At 40.1% G+C, this 23,139-nt stretch overlaps 1 protein-coding gene across 1 annotated transcript; it reads left to right on the top strand.

Moving 5' to 3' along the window:
* The first annotated feature begins 714 nt into the window (after positions 1 to 714).
* On the top strand, positions 715 to 18,015 carry RETNLB (resistin like beta). The gene is made up of 5 exons (XM_027866733.1): positions 715 to 856; positions 14,930 to 15,026; positions 16,988 to 17,133; positions 17,397 to 17,468; positions 17,888 to 18,015. The coding sequence occupies exons 1-5, from the start codon at positions 715 to 717 to the stop codon at positions 18,013 to 18,015; spliced, it is 585 nt and encodes a 194-aa protein (XP_027722534.1).
* The last annotated feature ends 5,124 nt before the right edge of the window (positions 18,016 to 23,139 follow it).

Below are 23,139 nucleotides of genomic sequence, written 5' to 3'. Positions count from 1 at the left end.
GAAGGGTCTTTTTCACCCCTCACTAGAACCACATCTTGCCACCTAAATAGCCCCAGAGAGCCTAACTGGACCCTGTTTCTTCTCCTTTTGTTTAATTCAATCAACACATTGACATTTCAATAGTTTTGTGATCTCATCAATAAAGATACACCCCCCCATTGATTCAGATTACAACCCATCCATACCTATCTTGTACAATTTTTGCCCATCTCATCCCACAAATTCTCCAAGAGAGAGGCTCACCAAATGTTCTAAGGGATGTCTTCTAGGTCCTTTGGCATTCTATGGACACAAATAAATCAATCAAGATGATAAGCCTAAGTTTATTTCAAGAAAAAAGCTTACTTTCCTAAATCTGAGGCCTCTAAGATAGGGTTGGTCTTCTAATTCTTATTATCTTCCACATAATAATATGTGAAGACACAAAGGATCTGGTGTTTCTTAGAGAACTCTCCGATATGGAAACTTCTTCCGCTACCGTAGATTATAACCCATCTATACCTAGGAAAGTCCTAAGGAGTTGTAGGAGGCAAGCGGAAGAAATTAGGTGACTTGTCTAATTTTAGGCCATTAATATGTGTCAGAGAGTGGGCTTGAACCTAAGTCTTCCTTACACCAAGCCCAGCAACTCTAGTATGCAACAACACCTGTAATAGCTCATACTTATATAAAGCTGTGTAATTTGTAAAGCAATTTCTTCGCCACTATGCAGAAATGGAAGTTTCTAAGGGCCGAGCTGTTGTGCTACAGATCCCATCTTGGGGTACTTGGAGGGCTGAAACTAAGCTGGTACCAAGTGGGAAGTCCCTTACCCTTCTCCCAGGTCAGGCCACACCAAACTACATGGGGGTTCTTGGTGAGTCACAGGACGCAGCCAAAGTGATACCAAGTTCCTTCTCTGCCTTAGGCCACCCTAGAGACCTCCCCTGCCCCTACTTTCTTGACGATATTCCTTTCTCCTCTTCTCTTCTGGCTAGATTCCCCATTCCCACTCCTATCGGAGGGAACCCAGAATCCTACTTAGCTCTACTCTCCACTTTCCAATGGTATTGGGCCAAGCTCTATGTTTCCTTCCCTTTGGGGCAGCCTCCTCATTGCTTCATAAGTACTATTGGACCTTGCTATTTACGCTATTGCCACATATAAGGTTCCCTGAACCTTTCCATTTGCCCTTCAGGGTCATCAACATTAAGTATTTGCCTTTAGATGGGGAGCAGTGATAAGGAAAGGGGACTGTTGGAAAGAAACAAATCCATGACATTCTTGAAGATTCAAGTATGTTGTTTTCTAAATACAAAATACTCTACACTCTCCACCAGTTCACTCAAAATACAGGAAGCCAGAGTACTGGTTCCGTTAAAAAAAAAAAAAATTCTTCGTAAGAGTGGCAGCAGCAGAGAAGGGGTAGGAGGAAGAAAGAAATGTTTCTCTCCAGTGGCAACTCCCTTCCATAATGCTCCTGCCCAGTGGAGCTGCACCTGAAAGAAGATGGAAATAAAGTGGAGGCTTTCAGTAAGGATGCCTCCCTGATGGACATGAAGTACATCCATCTTTTAATTCCAACATCCCCCTTATCCATGATAACCAATACTAGTCTGAAGATGAGTCAGACTTGAAGGACTTTTTCATTATAGTTAATGATCCTGAAAGTCACATTATTGCAATCAAAACATTCATCACCTAAAGAGTTGCTGCTAAAACCTAACAGGGTAAATTTGATTCTAGCTAACTTGAAGTTCTTATAAATTTCTTACAAGGCAGCAAGATGGCACAGCGGAGAGAGGGCCAGTATTGAGTTAAAATCTGGCCTCAGACACTTCCTAGTTATGTTACCCTGTGAAAGTCACTTAACCTTGTTTGCCTCAGTTTTCCACATCTGTGAAATGAGCTGGAGAAGGAAATGGCAAACCACTCCAGTATCTTTGCCAAGAAAACCCTAAAATAGGGTCAAAAGAGCCAGACATGACTGAAAATAACTGAACAGAGTTTGAATGATAGAGCAGTCAGCAGTCAACTGCTCTATTCTTTACAGCACGATGGAAAAGTACCAGGTCTTACCAGATGTCCTACCACTCTCTTTTAAGACCCTCCATGCCATACCAAGTACTCTGTGTCAATGCCCGGCAGTGCCCAAGCACTGCCATCTTCACTACTTCAGCAACCTAAGGACCTCTTGAGTTCTGGCATATGCTCCACTACAGCACTTTAGGATATTTCCATTTGCCCTGCAACTGAACCTTTTTTAAGGGACTTTTCCCCCCTCAGAGTATGAGCTCCTTGAGAACAGAGACTGTCTAACTTCTGTTTGCATCCCCAGTGTTAAGCACAGGCCTTGGCCTATAGTAAGCTCTTAATAAATTGCTTTTTCATTCATTCATTCATTCATTCATTCATTCATTCATTTAAAATAAACCAAGAGAACTCTTGCCTCATTTTCTTTGATGATACAGTCACTATCAACCAAAGACCTTCTTTATGAGGTGAGCTGCATTCACTATAACTGGTTTAAAATGTGATCATTTTATGTAGGACACCAATAATTTGAAAACTCAGCTGTTCCTGGGCTCTCATCTACATTTTGATCATAGTATAGATATTGCTTAGTTTTAATTCTATTATTCTGACATTTTTGTCTGTAAGCACTTCATATGGTGATGGTTTTATTAAATATTCTGCAGTTGAAATGTGACATTTTAGATAGGTTGTAAAAGCTTCATTTTAATAAATAGTATAATAAGAAAAAAAATTACCTCATTAGAGGAAGCACACTATAGTAATAATCCCTGATTTTAGAGGCAGAAGGCATGAGTTTATCTTCCGGATCCATAACTTCCTAGCTGTGTGACCCTAGACACATAGCTTAACTTCCCTGAAACTTGGTTTCCTCACCTGTAAATGAGGGTGATACTTTTCCTATTTCTCGTAGAAGGCTGTAATGAGGAAAATGTTTTGTAAAAATCTATGAAATAATATTTGAAAAAATTTCTTTTTAGTTAAAAAATAACATTTTTCTCTAAAGCCCTTTCCAAAATTCTTAGGAAAATCCCTTGGGAAGGTGAGCAATAGGTTGGCCACAAAAAAGCTTTTTTTTTTCTTAAATTCAATTTTATTATATTTTCGGTTACAAATTTTCTTTCTTCTCCTTCCTCTTTCCCTATCCATTGAATGGGGGGGGGCGAACATTACAAATATGTATAGTCATGAAAAAATTACCTTATTAGTGAGAAAAACAGAAAGACTGAGAGAAAGAAAGAAAGAAACCAAGCAAGAAAAAAAAGAGAGGGAAGGAGGGAAGAAAGGAGGAAAGAAAGAAGGGCTTCTCTAATTGATGGACATACCATGAGTCACCAATTCTTTGGTACCACAAAAAGATCTGCTATAAATATTTTTGTACATATGACTCCTTTTCATCTTTCTTTGATTTCTTTGGAGTATAGCCCTAGTGGTGATATTTCTGGGTTAAAGGGTATGAACATATGAATAGCTTTGAGGACAGAGTTCAAAATTGCTTTCTAGACTTTGTGGACTAGTTCATAGCTCCACACAGGGCATTACTATACCTGTTTTCCCACAACTCAAGCATTTGTCATCTTGGCCAATCTGATGGATATGAGGTGGTACCTCAGAGATATTTCAATGTTTATTACTCTTTTATCAGTGAATTAAAGCATTTTTATGTGTTTATTAGTAGAGTGATTTCTTCCTCTGAAAGCTGCTAATTTGTATCATTTGACCATTTATCAATTGAGGCAAATAGGATGTTTTCTTTGTTAAAAGGATTAAGAGTAGTACCTACCCTTTTAACAAAGAATAATTCATCTTGTTTACATTATTGCCTCTCCAATCATTTGCTGCTGATTGGCTCCATGACTCAAACTTCTCCATTAACAAAGGATATTAATATCTAGCAAAGACAGGTTCCTTTATTTATGGAGTTCAGAAGGGAATGGGATTATGAGTCAACCATCCTGGAGTATTAACCAAAACTGCATATTACATATTACAATCTTTTCCTCATTCTAGATTCCTATAAATGTTACTTGAAATTATCTTGGGTCAGAATCATGTCAGAGGACATGGGGAAACTATGCCAGTTTGTACATGTCTCTTTCTAAGCTAGAAATGCTTGGATATTAGGTTAATGTTAAATAAAATTGTTTCTGGCAGACTTGAGCCTAAGAAGATATATGTGTGTGTGTGTGTGTGTGTGTGTGTGTGTGCTTATATATATATGTATATATGTATACATATATATTACAAACATTAAAGCACAACTTAGAGATGAGCTATGGTTATGACTTTGACCTTGAAGCAGGACGATTGAATGAAACACAGTAGATTCTTGAAGAAGAAATCAGGGCTTTTTAATGGTCCTTCCTTAGTATAATTTCTTGGGCTCCAGGACTTGACAGAATGAGTCTGATCTCCCTTCCCTTCCATGTGAAAGTAATTCAAATATTTCAATATAGTTATCATATCAAAAAAAATCTTTGCTTCTCCAGACTAAACATTCCCAAGTTCCTTCAAATGGCCCTCATTGAGGACCTTAACCATCCTGTCAGTTAATCGTCTGGAAGATCTTCAATATATTAGACCTTTTGAGGATTGATTTTTAATACGTGGACGAGAATTGCCCAGAATCCTTATTCTTCTCTATGCTGAATTCCAGACTTCCCCTACCATACCCCAGTTCTTCACCCTGAAGTCTCATTCCAGCCCTAGAATTCACACATTAGAGTACCTTCTGCCCTGAAGGATCTCCTTCTGATTGGATGTCTTCCAGAACTTCCATTTAAGGACAGCACACAGGCCAGCCATATCTCACTCCTCTCCAGGCTTCACTCTTGATAGCCTCACACCAGATACCTGAGCCCCTTTCACCTTTCTTTCATGTATTGCCTCCCTCCATTAGAATGTTAGCTTCCTGAGGTCAATGACTGTCTTTCTTTCTACTTGCATTTGTATCTTCACCACTCAGCACAGTGCCTGGTGTATGGAATATACTGAATAAATGCTTGCTGACTTGAGAAGCTATGGATAGGCTGATACCTGAACAGTGAGAAGGAGGGGACATTGGGGACCTGTTGATATATTGGAGCATAGATTGGACCTATCATTCCAACCTGTTGAGACCTTTTTGGAACTTGACTCTGTCAATCCAGTATATTAGCTTTGTGTTGTCCACATATTTGATAAGCATTCTATCAATGTCTCCATCCAACTGTTTTATTAAAAAAAAAAAACATTAAATGGTACAGGGACAAGGACATATCCCCAGAACTACCTGCAAGTTACCATGGAACTGTTAATGACTCTTCCTAGAGTCTGTTCATCTTGGAAAAAAAAACTTTGGATTTAGAGTCAAAGAACATGGGTTCTAATCCCAACTCAGCTTGCTTACCTGTATCACCATGAGTAAATCATTTAACATCCCTCAGCCTCAGTTTCCCCATCTATAAAATGATGAGGTTTGAATACATTATGTCTAAGGTCCTGGTTAGCTCTAAGTCCTAAAGACCAGCTCTCAATCCACCTACATATATCTTATGTGTCTCCATCTGGTCCACAAGGACCAACCAATTAATCAATCAACAAGTATTTATTAAGCGTCTACCAAGTGTCAAGCACTGTGCCAGGCATTGGGAATAGAAGTTAAAAGAATGAAAAAATCCCTTCCCCACCCCTGCAAAGTGCTTACATTCTAAGGGAAAGGGAATAAGCACATATAAAGAGCCTATTAGATACCAGTCACTCTGCTAAGAATTTTTTACGGATATTATCTCATCTGATCCTCACAAGAACCCTGAAAAGTAGGTTCTATTATTATCCCCACTTTACAGTTGAGAAAACTGAGGGAAACAGAGGTCAAATGATTAACCAGGGTCATCTAGCTGGTAAATGTGTAAGGCTGTATTTGAACTCAGGTCTTCCTGACTCCAAGTCCAGTGCTCAATCCACTGCTTTCCCTAGGTGCCTCCATGGGGGAGACAAGTACACATAAAAACATATACAGCATAAATGTGTAGTTAATAAATACACATGTACATACAAATTAGCTAAATATAAAGAAATTTAAGAGGGAAGTCATTAGTAGTTGGGGGAATCAGGAAGGGCTTCATGCAGAAGATGGTGCCTAAACTACATCTTCAAGGAAGAGAGAGATCTTACGAGGTAAAGGTGAGGAAGAGTGTATTCCAGGCATGAGGATAGCCAATACAAAGGTACAGAGTTGGAAGCTATTGTTTGTCTTTTGTTTTTTTAAGAGCACCGGTAACATCACAAGCGATGTCTTGATTTATACGTGAATTGGATTTAAGTGAGGCAGAATGACACAGAGTCATCCAAGTCCAGTGGCAAGATGAAAGTCAAGATGACTGTGGAGATGGCCCCACCTGCAGTGGATGACCTTGGCATCTTCAATGTCTGACCAAAGCTCTAAGCGCTCCACACAGCCTATTTCAGATGCCTTCATGGCTGTTGGAACACATTGTTCTCATCCTCTCATTCTGCTGGGAGAAGTTTTCACCCTCCAATTCACCAGTGGGTTTGAGACTTGTCCCTAACCCTCAACTTGGTTTATAGCCTGTCTGCTAACTGTCTGACAATTTACTGGTTGTGGCCACTAAGCATGCTACAGCTTCTTGGAGCCACAAGTGTGAGTTGGGTGAAAGATGGACACCAAAGGTAGATAAGCAGCCCTGAAAAGAGCTTAACAGCCCTCACCCCAGAGGGGCTAGTCCTCCTGAACACCTCATACAAGTATGAGGGAAAAACAGAGAGATGATCCCAGATCTTGGCTGGATCCAAGAATATTATGACTGGTTTGGTCAAATGCTTTCCTGAAATACAAAGTAAACTGTTTTTTGTTTATGATATTCCACCGGATTAGTAATCACATCAAAAGGGGAAATGAGGTTATTTGAGCAAAACTTGCTTTTGATGAAGCCAAACCAGAGTTTAGAAATCCTTTTTTCAGGGTTCACAAACTATCCCACGAACATCATGCTTGCCTGTGACCACAGAGATTATAAGTACCTGAGGCAGGATTCAAATTTGAGTCCAAAGCTCTATTTACCTCACCCTGCTTCCCCAAGCTGAAGTTAAGCTCAATGGCTCATAGGCTGAAGATTCCATGCTCTTCCCCCCAGTTCCCCCTTTTGTCTGACAAATAAGGAAAAATGTGTCCTCAAGTCTTGTTGTGCCTCTTAAGGCTTTCTCTCTGTTGATTTCCTATTTATCCTGTATATAGCTTATTTTTTTAAGTGAAGCAATGAGAGTTAAGTGACTTGCCCAGGGTCACACAGCTAGTAAGTATCAAGTGTCTGAGGTCAGATTTGAACTTGTATATAGCTTATTTGTACATACTTGTTTGCATATTGTCTCCTCCATAGTGAGCTCCTTGAGGGCAGGGACTATCTTTTTCTTTTCTTTCTGTCCCCATCAATTAGCATTTAGTGCCTAGTATAAAGTATGTGTTGAATAAATGCTTGTTGACTGTACTCTAGCATCCATTCAGGAATTTCCTTGATGCTCTCTGCCAACACTATTCTCCCTTTCTCTGCCCTCACCCAATCATTTTGTGGCTACAAGGAATACAACTCAAATCTGGCCCCATGCCCCACTCCCATTCTTCAGAGGAGGTAGAAGTAAAAGAGAGAAGAAATGTATTCTGTCTAGGGTGACAGCCCTGCAGCACCTTCTGTAGTAGTACTCTAGAGAGAACAAGGGTGGGATTCCAATGTGTGTGGGAGGCTTGAGCAGGCCTAAAGAAAAAGGATTGTCATACAGGTGAGGCCAGCTCTGCTCCCCCCAAGAGTCACTTGAGGTAACGACTGAGACAGTGAAAAGTGAATTTTTCAGCTTAGAAAGAGGCTGAGATAGATTTGAGGTCCAGCCTTTGGGAATCTGCCATCAAAAGGGAAGGTGTCAGAAAGTGAGCAGTGAGAATAAGGGGGCAGGGGCAGCTAGGTGTCGCAATGGGTAGAGCACCAGCCCTGAAGTCAGGAGGACCTGAGTTCAAATCCAACCTCAGACCAAACACTTGACACTTACTAGCTGTGTAACCTGGACAAGTCACTTAACCCCAATTGCCTTAAAAAAATAAGAATAAGAATAAGAATAAGGGGAAAAAATTGAAATTACCAAATATCCCAGGAGGAAGAAAATTCACTTAAAAATCTAGAGAACAAGCAAATAAATCAACAAGGAAGATTTTAGTAAAAGAAGGAAAGATGTTCTCCAGGACATCTAAATGAGTACAATTTTCTCTGAATAAATATTTCAAAACAAAGCAAAGTGAACCAACGCCTGATGAAACAGAGATCCTTCTGGCTTTCCAATAACACATGGAACCACATCATGGTATTCATGAATGGTTCAAAAGATGAATAAGAATCATGAAAGCAGAACTTATGGACAGCCCAGTGGAAACAATTGGCGGAATAGAAACATTTAAATCCACCGTAGTGAATCTCCAAAGAAACAGAACAAATGATTAGAAATACAAATTCACAGATGTGAAAGACAGCATGGAAGAAGAACAGTAGCTCACAGCTAACATTTATACAGGGACAGCTAGGTGGTGCAGTGGATAGAGTGCCAGGCCTGGAGTCAAGAAGACTCACCTTCTTTAGTTCAAATTCAGCCTCAGATACTTACTAGCTGTGTAACCCTAGGCAAGTCATTTAACTCTGCCTCAGTTTCCTCATCTGTAAAATAAGCTGGAGAAGTTAACGGCAAACCACTCCAGTATTTTTGCCAAGAAAACCCCAAATAGGGTCACAAAGAGTCAGACACAACTGCAAAACAACTGAACAACAGCGTCATTTACACTATGCTGATTATGTGCCGGGCCCTGAGCTAAGTGTTTTACAATTATTATCTCACTTAATCTTCACAACAAATCTGTAAGGTAGTGCTATTATTATACCCATTTTAGAGTTGAGGAAAATGAAGCAAACAGAAGTTAAGTAACTTGCCCAGGGTCACACAGCTAGTTACTGTCTGAGGCTGGATTTGAAATCAGGTCTTTCTGATTCCAGGCCACTCTATCCTCTGTGCTAAACACATAGTATCTATACAAGCAAAGCATATTGAACTCAAAGACAGATGCATAGAAACAATTTAAGAATTATAGGTCTCCCAGAATACTCTAATGCAAGAAATGTTACAAAAACACTGCCCAGAACTTCTAAGACAGATTCCATGTTTGACCTTCCTGTGCCCTGGAAAGCTCTGCTACAACTGGTACAGCAAGACCCAACATTCAGTGTGTGCAAGGATTAACCACAGCTTTTCCATAATGGAACAGACCTTCCTCATACTCTCCTACTCCATGACCTGTCCAAAGAATTGATGAGGCCCTCTGCCTGGAAGCAGGAAGACTGTGATTGTTCTCCAGCTTTTTTTTCCATCATTTCTCAATAGGGAACTCCCCTTTAGTCTGACCAGAAACTCCAAATGTACAAAACTGCCCTGCCCCAAGATGTGGGACTCTCAATTGGGGCACACATCCCACTGTACCCATGTGCCACTATGCATGCTGTCCATGGGACTTGGGGACAAGGGAGCCGCATGCCTGTGAGTAATAAAGCTGTTGGTCTTGTCAAGCATTAAATGCTGTCTCTGTCTCACAGTACTCATTTCATTGACAGGTGTCCTACCATCCCAGTGGGATTCAGACATGCTTCAATGGAACAAGAAAAAAAATAAACAAACCCTCCCCCCAGAGAGGGTCTTTCCTTAGAAGGGAGTGTCACAGATCCTGAGGAAGTATTTACCAGAAGCTCAGTGGCCAAGGGACTGTTGGGCCCCAGAAGATCTTGCCCACTGGATTCAGCACAAAATCAAAACTAATCACAAGAAGGCAGAGCACTCTCTGCCCCATTGTTGATTACAGTGATGGAACAGGTGGGAGCACCTCCTGACCTGGAAGAGGCATCCACTGCTGTGCCCCAACCAGCTCACTAGGCAAGAAGTGAAACCAAGGACAATTGGACAGCATCAGGCAGAAGTACCAACAATAGGATAATGAAAGTCTAGATCGGGGTGGGGAACCTGCAGCCTCAAGGCCTTCTAGATCCTCGGGTGTGGCCTTTTGACTGAGTCCGAGTCTTACAGAACAAATCCTTTCATTAAGGGGATTTGTTCTGTGAAGTTTGGATTCAGTCAAAGGGCTGCACTTGAGGACCTAGAGGGCCACATGTGGCCTTGAGGCTGCAGGTTCCCCACCCCTGGTCTAGATGAATGGCTTCTTTGGGTGGTTAGTACAGGTGGACACACAGTTCCCCTGTCACAGATGAGTTTATGACTCTATCAGGAGTGTTATCAGCTGGCCTGCTCCTGTCAAACACCATGGCCACAGCAAATATACATCCAAAAAAAAAAAAAGTTACTTACAAATGAACTGAAATAGGCATCATGCTTGTTGCTCTGAAGGCTTCGCCATGAGCATCCATCACTGATACATCACCTTGAAACTGTGTTCCTATACATTCATTTATCTAGTTTTTAATAAATGAAAGATCTTTCCCTGCCTACTTTAAACATTGAACTGTTTCCACACAAGTGAGGCATCAATTACATCATTCACAAAGGGATTTGAATCTTGGATTTGAATATATCACAAATATTTATCATCCAAATCTTACCTGAAAGCTTTTCCTTCATACCTGTATACATGGCAATTACATACTAACAACACACTAACTTTACTGTGAAAGTAAGCGGCATGCCAGTTACACACCAACAACACACTAACACTTCTGTATCTTACAGGTTAAGCAGCAGTTGTTCTCACTACGAGGGCTTTGAGAGAGGAGTCATGTAACATGGGCAGTCCCAACTAGCCTCTACCTGGCCACCTAATTCTTCACTGGGTACTATTGTTATTGACTGTTGTTGGCGTGTAATTGGCATGTAATTGGCTGTTGTTAGCTTTGCCACTATGACTTTGGTGTATAATTGGCATGTTGCTAACTTTGACAGTAAAGTGTTAGCCTGGTGTATAATTGGTATTTTATTGGCTTTGACATTTGATGTTGGTATGTTATTGGCATGTTGTTGGCAGGTGTTGGCTTCATAGTATGATATTGGCATGTTGCGACTTTGACTTTATGATGTCTGCATGTTATTGGCATGTTGTATGTTGGCTTGATGCTCTGGTTGATATTTTTGTTTTGTTATCATGTTGTCATGACAATGTGATGTTGGCATTTTGTTGGTGTGAATGCATGGAACTTTCTCCTTCTTCTTTCTTTCTTCTTTGCCAAATCACCTATACTGTCTGGGCTAGGTTTTCTTCTCACGTCCCCAAAGATAAGAATATGACTGTTCACTTAGGGCAGAACAGTTATTTCCTTCAGGTTGCTAAGACAAATTGCACGTATGCATTCTGAGACAGTACTAGAACTAGAATTTGGTATTTATCTGTGTTTTGATGAAGGTCAATATACTCACAGAGCAGTGGGGATCACAAAAGTACAAAAAATCCCTCCAGCACAGTACCCTTAGCCTAACCCTTGAGGTAGCAGTGGGCAACACATTACAGCTAAGCTGTGTGCTTTTTTTGTTTTTTTGAAACTGGAGTTTTTTGTTTTGTTTTGTTTTTTATATAAGAGGGTAATACTGACAGGATGTCTAGCAGGATTTTCCTGGCCAGAGGCCCATCAATGTGATTGGTAGATTTGGGGAATTGAGATATCAAGAGGATTGAGACATCAATGGGCTTTGAACAGGGACTTATTAGGATAATGATGTGCTAATAGCTGGGTAGTTTTGACTGAGTAGGGCAAGCTTTTTTAAAAAAAAAAATTGTATGGGGCAGCTAGGTGGTACAGTGGATAGAGCACTGGCCCTGGAGTCAGGAGGACCTGAGTTCAAGTCCGACCTCAGACACATGATACTCACTAACTGTGTGACCCTAGGCAAGTCACTTAACCAAAAAAGCAAAAAAAAAGAATGTTTATCTTGCAAAAAAGTAGCAGTTGTTTTCACTCAGACGCCTTACAAAATTCATTCGGAAAAACAAAAAGTCTAGAATATCAAAGGAAACAATGAAAAAAAAGTGTAAAAGAAGGAGGTTTAGCAGTACCAGATATTAAACTGTATTATAAGGCAGTAATTTTCAAAACTATCTGGTACTGGCTAAGAAATAGAGAGGTAGATCAATGGAATAGAATAGGCATACAACTTACAGCAGCAAAACATAATAATCTTGTATTTGACAAGTGTAAAGACAAGATTTGGGGATAAGAATTCATTATTTGGTAAAAAAAAATTTTGGGGGGAAAATTGGAAAGCAGTGTGGCAGAAACTGGGCATAAACCAATATCTTATACCACTTATCAAGATGAAGTCATAATGGATACATGGGCTAGATATAAAAAGAGATTTTATGAGAAAATTAGAACATGGAACATATTACTTATCAGATTTATAGATAGGCAAACAATTTAGATAGAGAACAAAATTAGGTGTAAAATGGATAATTTCAATAGCAGTAAATTAAAAAGGCTTTGCTCAGCTAAAACAAATGTAGCCAGGATCAGAAAGAAAGCAGAAAATTGGGGAGAAAATTTAGACAGTTAATCAGATAAACATCTCAGTCTAAAATATACAAAGAACTTTGTCAAATCTATAAGAATACAAGCCATTCCCCAATTGATAAATGAGCAAAGGATATGAACAGGCAGTTTTCCAATGAAGAAATCAAAACTATATATGAAAATTAATATGAAAAACATTATGTGAGCAATGTTATATGAAAAATAATATGAAAAATACTCTACATTATTATTGATTAGAGAAATGCAAATTGAGATATCATTTTGCACCTACCATATTGACTAAAATGATAGAAGGAAAAGTGACAAATGTTGGAGGGGATGTGGAAAAATTGGGGCACTAATTGATTGTTGGTGGAATTGTGAACTGATCCAACCATTTTGGAGAGCAATCTGGAATTATGCACAAAGAGTTATTAAACTGCCTATACCTTTGGAATCAGCAATATCACTACTTGGCCTATTTCCAAAAATAATTATGGAAAAAGGGAAAGCACCTACGTGTTTTAAAAATGTTTATAGCAGCTCTCTATGTGGTGGCAAAGAACTAGAAATTGCAGGGATACCCATCAATTGGGGAATGGCTGAACAAGTTATGGTACATGATTGTGATGGAATACTACTGTGCTGTAAGAAATGATGAGCTCAATGATTTTAGAAAAACATGGAAAGACTTGCACAAAATAATGAAGAGTGAAATGAGCAGAACCAAGAGAACACTGTATGCAGTAACAGCAATATTGTTTTAAGACTGATTTTGAGTAAATAAGTTATTTTGATTATTAGAAATACCCAAATTAACTATAAAGGACATATGAAGAAAGACGCTGTCTGTATCCAGAGGAAGAACTGATAAATAGAAGTATGTATAAAATAATTTTATATATGTGTATGTATATATATATATACACACATATACCTATATATACACATATATCCATATACCTATATATACACATATGCATGTGTGTGTGTATATATATATATGTATACACACACCTATTTTTCTAATGGTAGCCATTTTGGGGGGGGGCAGGGTGAGGGAAGAAAAAAAGAAATTTACATGATAATTTTATTGTATATTTGAAAGAAATAGCAAGTTGTGCATAGCAGATTTGCAATTTCATGTGCAAGCATCTTTTTTATTGTACTGTGTTATAGAAATGTTTATTTTATTCTATATATTAAAAATTTAATGTTAAAAAAAGGGCTTGACATTTGACTAAAGGTATGGCCTGGTCCCTGGGTCCAGGGACCTGCCAATAGTCATCATGATTCAGTGACTGGGAGAAGCAACCCACTTTTTAATGGGACTTTTGGGCCCTGGGGCTCAGGTTACTGTGGTCCGGGGCTAGGGAGGACTTGCCAAAAGGCTATTGTCCTGCTATATGAGGAACCCAAACCCTAGCCGTCCTCACAGTAAGATCCTTCACCTCCCTGCAGCAGATGATTTACCTCTCTTGAGGATAAAAGATCTATCAGCACACTTGATCACTCAGTTCATTGAGAAGAATGGCCTACCTCACATTCTGTCCTTCAGTGTCTGGCCATCAGTGAGGGGGCTTGGTTACTCCTTATGCACCTCCTTTTTTCTTTTGTTTCTTCCTTCTTTGTTCTTACTTCCATCCTGGGTAGTACTAACCTGACAATATGGGATCCCAAGAGAGGGACATCATGGCTCTAATACAAGAATGAGAACAAATGGGAATCCTACAACCTGTCACTTCTCACTAGAATAATCCAGTGTGGCCCAGCAGAAAGGCCAGTGGAATTCAGGACCTGACCATTGACTGTAAAGAATGAAACAGGGCAGGGGGCTCTGTTGTCCTGCACAGTACCTGATGTAATTGCTATTAATGAGAGAATGGCTACAACACAGTGGGGCTAGTATGTAGTGGTTGACCTGGCCAATGCCTTCTTCTCAGTTCTTCTCTGGGAGGAAGATCAAAAATAGTTTTCTTTCACCCAGAAAAGGAAGCCATTATAGGCCCACCACAAGGGTATCTAAACAGCCCTGCTCTCTACCACCTGTGGGTAGGATGGAGAGCTAAGACATCCTCCACTACAATGAGCATTGTGCTGGTCCCTCCCACTGAAGTGAAGTCTCGATAGGCCTTGACTGCCCTCCTCCACACCCTAATACAGGATAGGAAGGCAACCAACCCAGTCAGGATCCAGGGTCCACCAATATAAGTGAAATTCCTGGAAGCCCAAGGACAAGAGCCCAGAGAGGCTTTAAGGAAAGCCTTAAGTTAAGGAAAAGTTGCTCAGTCTGGAACTTCTCACAATAAGGAAGAAACCCTGGGCTCTTCAGTAACTGGTGGCAACAGGTGCCTCCTGCAGGTTTTCTCAAGCTCCCCTACCAGGTGACAAGACAATCTGCTGCTTTCTCCTAGGGACCCACACAACAGCAAACCTTGGAGCAGGATGCCATCAAGCTGACCCTCAGAGGAGCCTGAAAGGGTCCTCTCCCTCTCCCATCTACTGGGCACACATTTATCAGGGGCTAAAGAGAAGGGTGCCACTGACCCTGACAATACCTGATAATACACTAACCCACTCTTTTTTCCCCTAAAACCATGCCCAAGGGGGAAATGGTTTATCTACTTAGTCTTCCCCTCTATAATCCAGTGGCAGTGGGATGTGAATAGTAAACTTACAGGCCATATTCCCCAAAATCTTAAGTTACTGGTTTTGTCTGCCTGGAGGTAAGGCTATGCCTTTCCTGGGACATCAGTCTCAACACCCACCCAAGAAAGGACCTTCACAGATAAGATCTTCAGATGTCACTATTTAATACCAGCCGCCACTAGCTTAGAAATCCCCAAGACGTATCATGGTGGGAAACTTTAGTATAGACACCTTGGAGCGATAGATGGGTACCAGACATAGTAGCCGCTGGCATCAGGAATATAGTTTAGGTAGAGTATAGCTGAAAATGGGAAACTAGGTAACCTAATTTAACAGGCAACCAGAGTGAAAATATATACATATACACATATACATATGCATGTGTGTACACACACATACATATGTATACGTATATATGCACACATATATAGTTACATATACATAGAGATACACATATGTATTCTGTATGTACGTGTGTATGTGTGTGTGTATATATATATATACACATATATATATACACACACATACATTTATGGACTTAATACTGTGCCTGGCACATAAGAGCCTAGTAAATGCTTATTGGGCAGCAAGGTGGTACAGTGCACAGAGTGCCAGGCCTGGAGTCAAGAAGACCCATCTTCCTGAATTGAAATCTGGCCTCAGACACTTACTAGCTATGTGACCCTGGGTGAGTCACTTAACCTGTTTTGCCTCAGTTTCCTTATCTGTAAAATGAACTGGAGAAGCAAATGGCAAGCCATTCTAGTATCTTTGCGAAGAAAACCCCAAATGGGTCATGAAGAGTTGGACCCAACTGAAAACAACTGAACAACAAATGCCTTGTTATTGATTGACTGACATGCCACCACTCCTCTGCTCCCCAAATATACCTTATGCTTCCTATGAAATTCCCCACGTGTTTGATTACAAGACATCCCAAAATGGAGCAAATTGCTCCAAGACCTGAAATTATGAAATCTGGAACCCAAAAAACAAACTAGGGTTCTTTGAATCAAAAGTGTGAAGGTCTATGAAGCAATTTCTCATACCTGTATTAATAAGGAAAGGATTATGAAGCCAAAGGGTAGGAGCTTTGTGCCCTCTCTTGTCCTCTGTACAGTGAGGGCAGCTGCTACCTTTTCCAGAATCCCTGTATGAATACCCTGTGTTCTTGCCCCGGAATGGCTTATCGTAGTCGGTTGAATGTTCCTTGAAGTAAGAAGTGGAGAAGGGGAGGGGTCTGTGGATATTATTCCACTGGCTTTGAAATAACATTCTGAACACTTCCTGGATATTTACCCTTTAGTCTTGCCCTTGGTACGGCATATCACAGCTGCCATAGGGCTCTTTGAAATAAGAGGTGGGTCAATGGAAGTAAATGAGGATATTATTTCCTTGCCCCTGAGTCAATATATTCCATTGTGTACTTACTGGAACCTCATTTTTTTTATCAGTTTTCTAAATGTTCTTTTTTCCTAGGAAATAAATGGGAATAAATGGGAGTATTATTTCCTTGGCCCTGAGACGATACATTCCATCATGCCCTTAGTTTAGCTAGGGTGGACCCAACAGCAAAACCCCAGGACATATATAAACCTCCTACTCTTCACACTCTACCCAACTTTTCTCAGGTGAGTAAGATGATTCTACAATCCATCTCCATTCATCTTCGTGGAGGACTGGCATTCTGGAATTAAGACCATTTGTTCCCCAATTTCCCAGTCCTTGCTATGCTCTCAGGAAAATGAGGAAGCACCTTCTTCACTTTTAACCAGCTTTCTTTCTCCCTGCAGGACACAGCCTTCTAAGAAGATGAAACTCGCCTTCTTTTTCCTACTCATCCTCATCACCCTTCTAGCACTGATGTCCCCTGGCCATGCTGACTGCTCTTTAAACTCCATTGTGGAGAAGAAAGTAAAGGAAGCGCTTTCCAAATTAGGTAATAGACCTTAAGGGAATTGCAGTATAGAAGCCTAAATTTCCTAGATCCCAACCCCATCCCGGAATCTCAAACCCACATCTTACTCCAGTTCAGGACAATTTTCCTGTCGGTCCCAGGGCACAATCTAAAACCTTGAGCGTCCCCAGGGCTAATATTCAGTGTCCAATCTGGGGAAACAAGAGGGGTGCAGGAGAATGAGTGAGATTTATAGAGTGGGGTTAAGCAAGAAACATCCCATGCTCTCATTGCCTGACTTTCAGAGACTGGATATCAGAGATCTCTCTCTTGTATAAGTGTGAAAAGAAATGGTAAACTGGCCGCTTGCCCTTCAGGTAAGTGACTAAAGATGCTCCCTAACCTCACTTCCCAAGCTATCATCTTCCCCTAGCCTACCCCTGTCCTTCCTCTACTCCAATTGTTCTACTGCATTAAGCTTATGGACTTATGAACCCCCTCCCCCAAATATTTTTGCTTCCTGTCTCAATTTTCTCTTGAGGGTTGATACTGGGGGACACTTGCTTTCCTTCTTTTTCATTTCTTCCTCTTATATCTCTTTAAACTCTTCTCTTTTCTCTTCCTAGCCTCTTCACCTCATCTGGCTCCTTCTTCCTACTCTGTTTCCCCTCCCATTCTTTCACCCACTGCTTCAATTTGGCCATTAATGAAGGAAAAGGGTAGGGGGGGCCTGTGCAAACTGGCTAGAGGGTTTCCCTGGCTTCTAGGGGCTCATAGTGTTTCTGCCTCCTTGTAGGGTTTAAAGTTACTGGCTGTGCCTGTGGCTATGGCTGTGGTTCCTGGAATGTTCAAGGGTACGAGACGTGTCATTGTCAGTGCTCAGGCATGGACTGGACCACTGCTCGATGCTGCAAGATTTCCTAATGTGGGAAGGTGGGAACATCACCACACTTGGCCTTGATGTTCTGACCTTGAATAAAATCATGACCTCCAATTCACCCCTGACATTAGCTCCACTCCTGACCGCATTAACCCAAGCTCTCCTTAGCTCAAAGCATTTCTGCTTCCCCAATGTGGAGTCACAGTCTCTGTACCTCAATCTGCCTCTCTCGTGTCATCTCTTCTCCCTTCCAGATGATCACTATTTGCTACCCCATCTGATCCTATCCAGGGTGGGATCTCGGATGGATGAATGTAATAAAGAAACTGAGATTGGGACACAGGAATCCATGGTGTTTTACTATGCTAGAGGGAAGCATGTGATGGGGGCAAGTGTTACAAAACCACTGAACAGAAGGTTATCCAAATTTTCCTCTGGTTACTTCTAGGGCTACCATCTGAGCAACCCACTATGGTTTCTCACAGCCTCCCCTCACTCCATTTAGATTATTATCACAGGACTGACCCTACATTCCCATAGTGTACCTAAGGTGATACAGGATATTTTTGGTAGAAGTCCACTTTGCTACAATACAAAGAACTTGGTTACAAAAACTATAAAGAAAAAGGGGGACTAGCTCATGAAAACCCAGTCCTACCTGGAACCTTCCCTTTATCTGCTCTCCTTTTAAGTAGAAAGGATCTTCAAATTGAACAGGACATTGGAGAGGGAATTGTGAATCTCCTGAGGAAGCATGGCAGCCGGCCCACTTGTGACCAGATGCTAGGAACAAAAGTTCGCCCAGAAAGCTATATCACCCTCAGTGGACTGGATTAAGATTATTTTAGAGCAGGATTTCGAAGTTTGGTTCTGTAATTCATCAATTCTGTATTCTTGAATTTTTTTATTTTTCCTTCTCTCTTGGCTTCTAATAAAATCATCTCACAAAAACAATTTTCGTGGTGTTTTTGGGGAGGACTGAGGGAAGGTTTGGGGGGTGCAATCATTGGGATGGCCAGAAGCTAGTCAGGGAAGAGAAATAGAGGACAAGAATTAGAAAAAAATCATCACCTCAACAGCTCTGGGCTATGACATACAGTAGAGAATGAGAAAAGGAGAAACCTCCAGCTGGACTGAGTTTAGAAGATGGCTATAACAGCTTGAAATTGTCTTGCCTTTAGCAATTTCCTTACACAAAATACGTATTTATGAAAAGCTGTGAAATGTTATACTATAAGTTAGGTAAAATAGAGGTACTCAGGTAAATTAAGAGTCTGCTTGACCCAGGTGAACACTTAAGTATGATTTTCAGTTCCAGCCTGTTACACTCTCAAGTTCACTATATTATTTCCCTTAATGCTGATACTTAGGAGTACAGACTACTCATTTCTTGGAGAAAGGGAAGTGTCTGGCTACAGACCCCAAGGTCCAAGTCAAAACTGCTTCTTGGAAGCCACCCAAACCCTAAGCAAGTTGTTTTCTTGTTCGGTCATTGTCCAACTCTTCAGGACCTTATTTGGTGTTTTCTTGGCAAAGACAATGGAGTGGTTTTGCCATTTCTTTCTCCAGTTCATCTTACAGATTAGGAACTGAGGCAAACAGGCATAAGGGACTTGCCCAGGGTCACATAGCTAGTAAATGTCTGAGGAGTCTTCCTATTTCAGGCCTGGTACTCTATCCACTCCACTACCTAACTGCCCCAAGCAAGTTATACATTTCTCTAAATTCCATAACTGAATTTCTTTGAACTTCTTTCACTGCCCAGCCTAAATCTAGTTTCAGAAAAGGTTCCCTTCCAAAGGATTTTTTTTTAATTCTGTCTCAATTAATTGTTCTATAATCTGTAAGTCATTTCAGGTCAATATAAATTAACATTCCAAATATCACAATTGCACAATATATCCATAATATTAAGTTTTATCTAGCCCAGAAATGGGTATACTTAGGATTAATATGTATAGGAAAGATAATACTTTGTTACAAGGCTAAGATATGGTGTTAGACTCCTAGACAAAGTAGAGGAGAATTGGTTGGGATCGCACTTTGAACTGGACATGAATCAATATGGCAACTTAGCAACCATCAAAGCTATAACAAATGCAAAATAAGAGAGTGAGGGTATCCTTGGTCTGTGCACTTGGGTTTTGTGTTCGTTTCAGGGCACTACATTTTAGGAAAGACATTTACAAGCTGAAGCATGTCTAAAGTAGGGTGACCAGGATGGTAAGAAGACTGAGGACCACATATAAATTTCTCATGAAGGAATTTTCAGAGAGAGGGGGCTAAACCCAGAAGCAACACCTTTCTTGCGTAGAAATCATCAGTAGAAACTCTGGGACTACAGATATCCTCTAGAGTACAATAACAGTAAGAACCAACCTAGGCCCCCCACAAGAGTTTGGGAATGAAGAAATCTAGTTCTTATGAGGACTTAATCAGCCCATTTCATTAACCAGTTCAGGAAGAGGGGCAGAGAGGTCAGAAGGTCATGAGAGAACTAGGCATAGTTGATATGTCATTATACTAATTTTTGAAATTCCTGGGAAAACTAGAGAAGCACTTACACATTTAGCTAGACAATAATATTAATATTTATCTAAGTCATTTATGCCTTGGATTTAATTGTTTATGTCCATTGATGAATGTGTTAATTACTATTTTGTTGTCCATGTTTATCAGCTTTTGTGCTTGAATTATTTATGTAGAGTCAGGAAGGCCTGAATCTGAATCCTTCCTCATTTACTATCTGTGTAACATTGGGCAAGTAACTTAACCTCTGTAAGTCCTAGTTTCCTCATTTGTTGAATGAGCATAATAAAAGTACCAACCTCTCAAAGTTGTTATGAGGAACAAATAAGATTAACATATGAAAGGTGCTTTGCAAACCATAAAGCACTATATTAATTCTAGCTATTATTATTGTTGCTATAGATTTGTTGTCTATTAACTATGAATAGCTTTGCTATTTATGTACATATATGCAGCTTTTATGCATACTTCATTACTATTATATAGGTGAGTGATATTTTATTGTTTTACACTGTATGTTATGTTTGTTTGTGTTTTATGGTTATCTATGAACTGCCTTGAGAGATTCCTGTAATATGTTGTACGTGTGGTTCAGACACGCAGTTACAAAACGTTCTGTGCAGTAGACTGGGGTGATTGATTGATTCAGTCAACCTCCACCCTTACATTCGCATTATTTGCACATGTATTCTATTCCCATATTCTTTACTAAATTATGAACTCAATGAGGGCAAAGATCTCTTGTCTAATATTCATACTTCCTGCAATCAATCAACAAGCATTTGTTAAGCATCTACTACTTGCCATGATATTGTGTGAGACAATGAGGATGCAAAGACAAAAAATGAAGCAGTTCCTATCCTTAAGGAACTTCCTTTCTTTTGGGTGAGGGGAGAGACAATATCTACACACATAATAGTATAGGCATATGTAAAGTGATTTGTATGCCTTAAAGTGCTACATAAAATGCTAGCTATTAGCATTAATCAATCAATCAATAAACATTTATTAAGCACCTACTATATGCCAAGCACTATGCTAAGCAATAAGGATTCAAATATGAAAAAAGAAAGACAGTCCCTGCCTTCAAGGAGCTTGTAATCTAATGATGGAAAACAACGCATAAAAGGAAAAAGGAAGTGAGGGGAGGAGAGACGTATTGTCAGGGGCATGATGGAGTCCAGTCCAAAGATATACAGATCTTCCTGACACCACATCTTGTGCTCTATCCACTGCATCACCTAATTACCTATTTAATTACCTACCTAATTACCTAATTGCCTATTACCAACAAGGATGATGAGGACTACGTCAACGACTATGGCAACAATGACAACTACAACTTCTCACCCAGCTGCATTCATTTGGACTAAACTCCATCTTGCCTCCAGGAACTACATCATGTGGAAATTTATCATCCTGTGAAAGTTTGTCAGCCTTGGTGTTTATACCTCACCAGTACCCTCAGTAGCCTCTGCCCTTTTGATTAAAGGACTGGAGGGCAAAGCAAAGAACTCCTCTCAAAGCCTCTCTTCACTATCCTAGTCAACCTACCTTAGACATGCTTCACCTTGTAAATGTCTTTCCTAAAATGTAGTGCCCAGAAATGAACACAAAACCCAAGTGCACAAACCAAGGATACTCTCATTTTATTCTTATACATTCATTATACTCCTCTTGTGCTTGAATAAGCTTTGATGGTTGCTAAGTTGCACTACTGATTCATATTGAATTCAAAGTGCCATCCCAATCAATGCTCCTCTATTTTGCCTAGGAGTTTAACACCGTATCTTAGCCCTGTAATAAAATACCATCCTTCCTTTATATGTTAAACCTAAATAAACCCATTTCTGAGCAAGACAAAACTTAATATTATGGATGTATTGTGCAAGTGTGAGAAATGCTAGCTAACTTATATTGACTTCAAGTGCCTTACAGAAAAATTAATTGCTTTCTTGAGTGTTAACTTCTACCAAAGAACCAAGTTTTGAGACAAAATTTTAAAAAGAAGTCCTTGAGAACCTGAGGAAGTCAATGTCTCAGTTTCCTCCTGTGTACAATGAGGATAACAATGGCATCTACTGCCCAAGTTTGTTATGAGGATAAAATAAGATAATATTTGTAAAGCACTTTGCAAACCTTAAAGGGCTATATAAATTCTAGCTATTCTATCAGTTATTATTATCATTGGTATGAATGCAGATCATGACTCTTTCTATTCAATGGATTTTGGTCTACATTTCTTCCTTAAAATTCCCCATATAGGAGCCACCAAAAATGCTAGAGCCTTAAATCTGAAGTCTCATTCTTTCAATATCCAGGGGATGCCATTCTTCCTTTTGGACATTACATCTGTTGTTTCTCAATCTCACTTATATTTTGGAGTCATATATATCCACAATAATATCTGTTAGAAAGTGTATTGTGCATATTATCCCTAGTAATATAACACCACCTATCACAACGGTGCTCAGCAATTTACAGCCACATACCATTACTAGGTTCATACACTAGCATTAAAGAGATTTCTTTTTGGTAGTGAGCATATGGGGGCTATTGAAAGCATTACCCAATTTACCAAATATGATGCAGATCAGTTTCCTCCTCCTCCTCCTCCTCTTCGCCCTCCTGCTTCTCCT

Source organism: Vombatus ursinus, unplaced genomic scaffold, assembly GCF_900497805.2.
Source record: "Vombatus ursinus unplaced genomic scaffold, bare-nosed wombat genome assembly UNPS02001419.1, whole genome shotgun sequence".
NCBI classification, from domain to species: domain Eukaryota; kingdom Metazoa; phylum Chordata; class Mammalia; order Diprotodontia; family Vombatidae; genus Vombatus; species Vombatus ursinus.
This window is presented reverse-complemented; position numbering and strand designations above follow the sequence as displayed.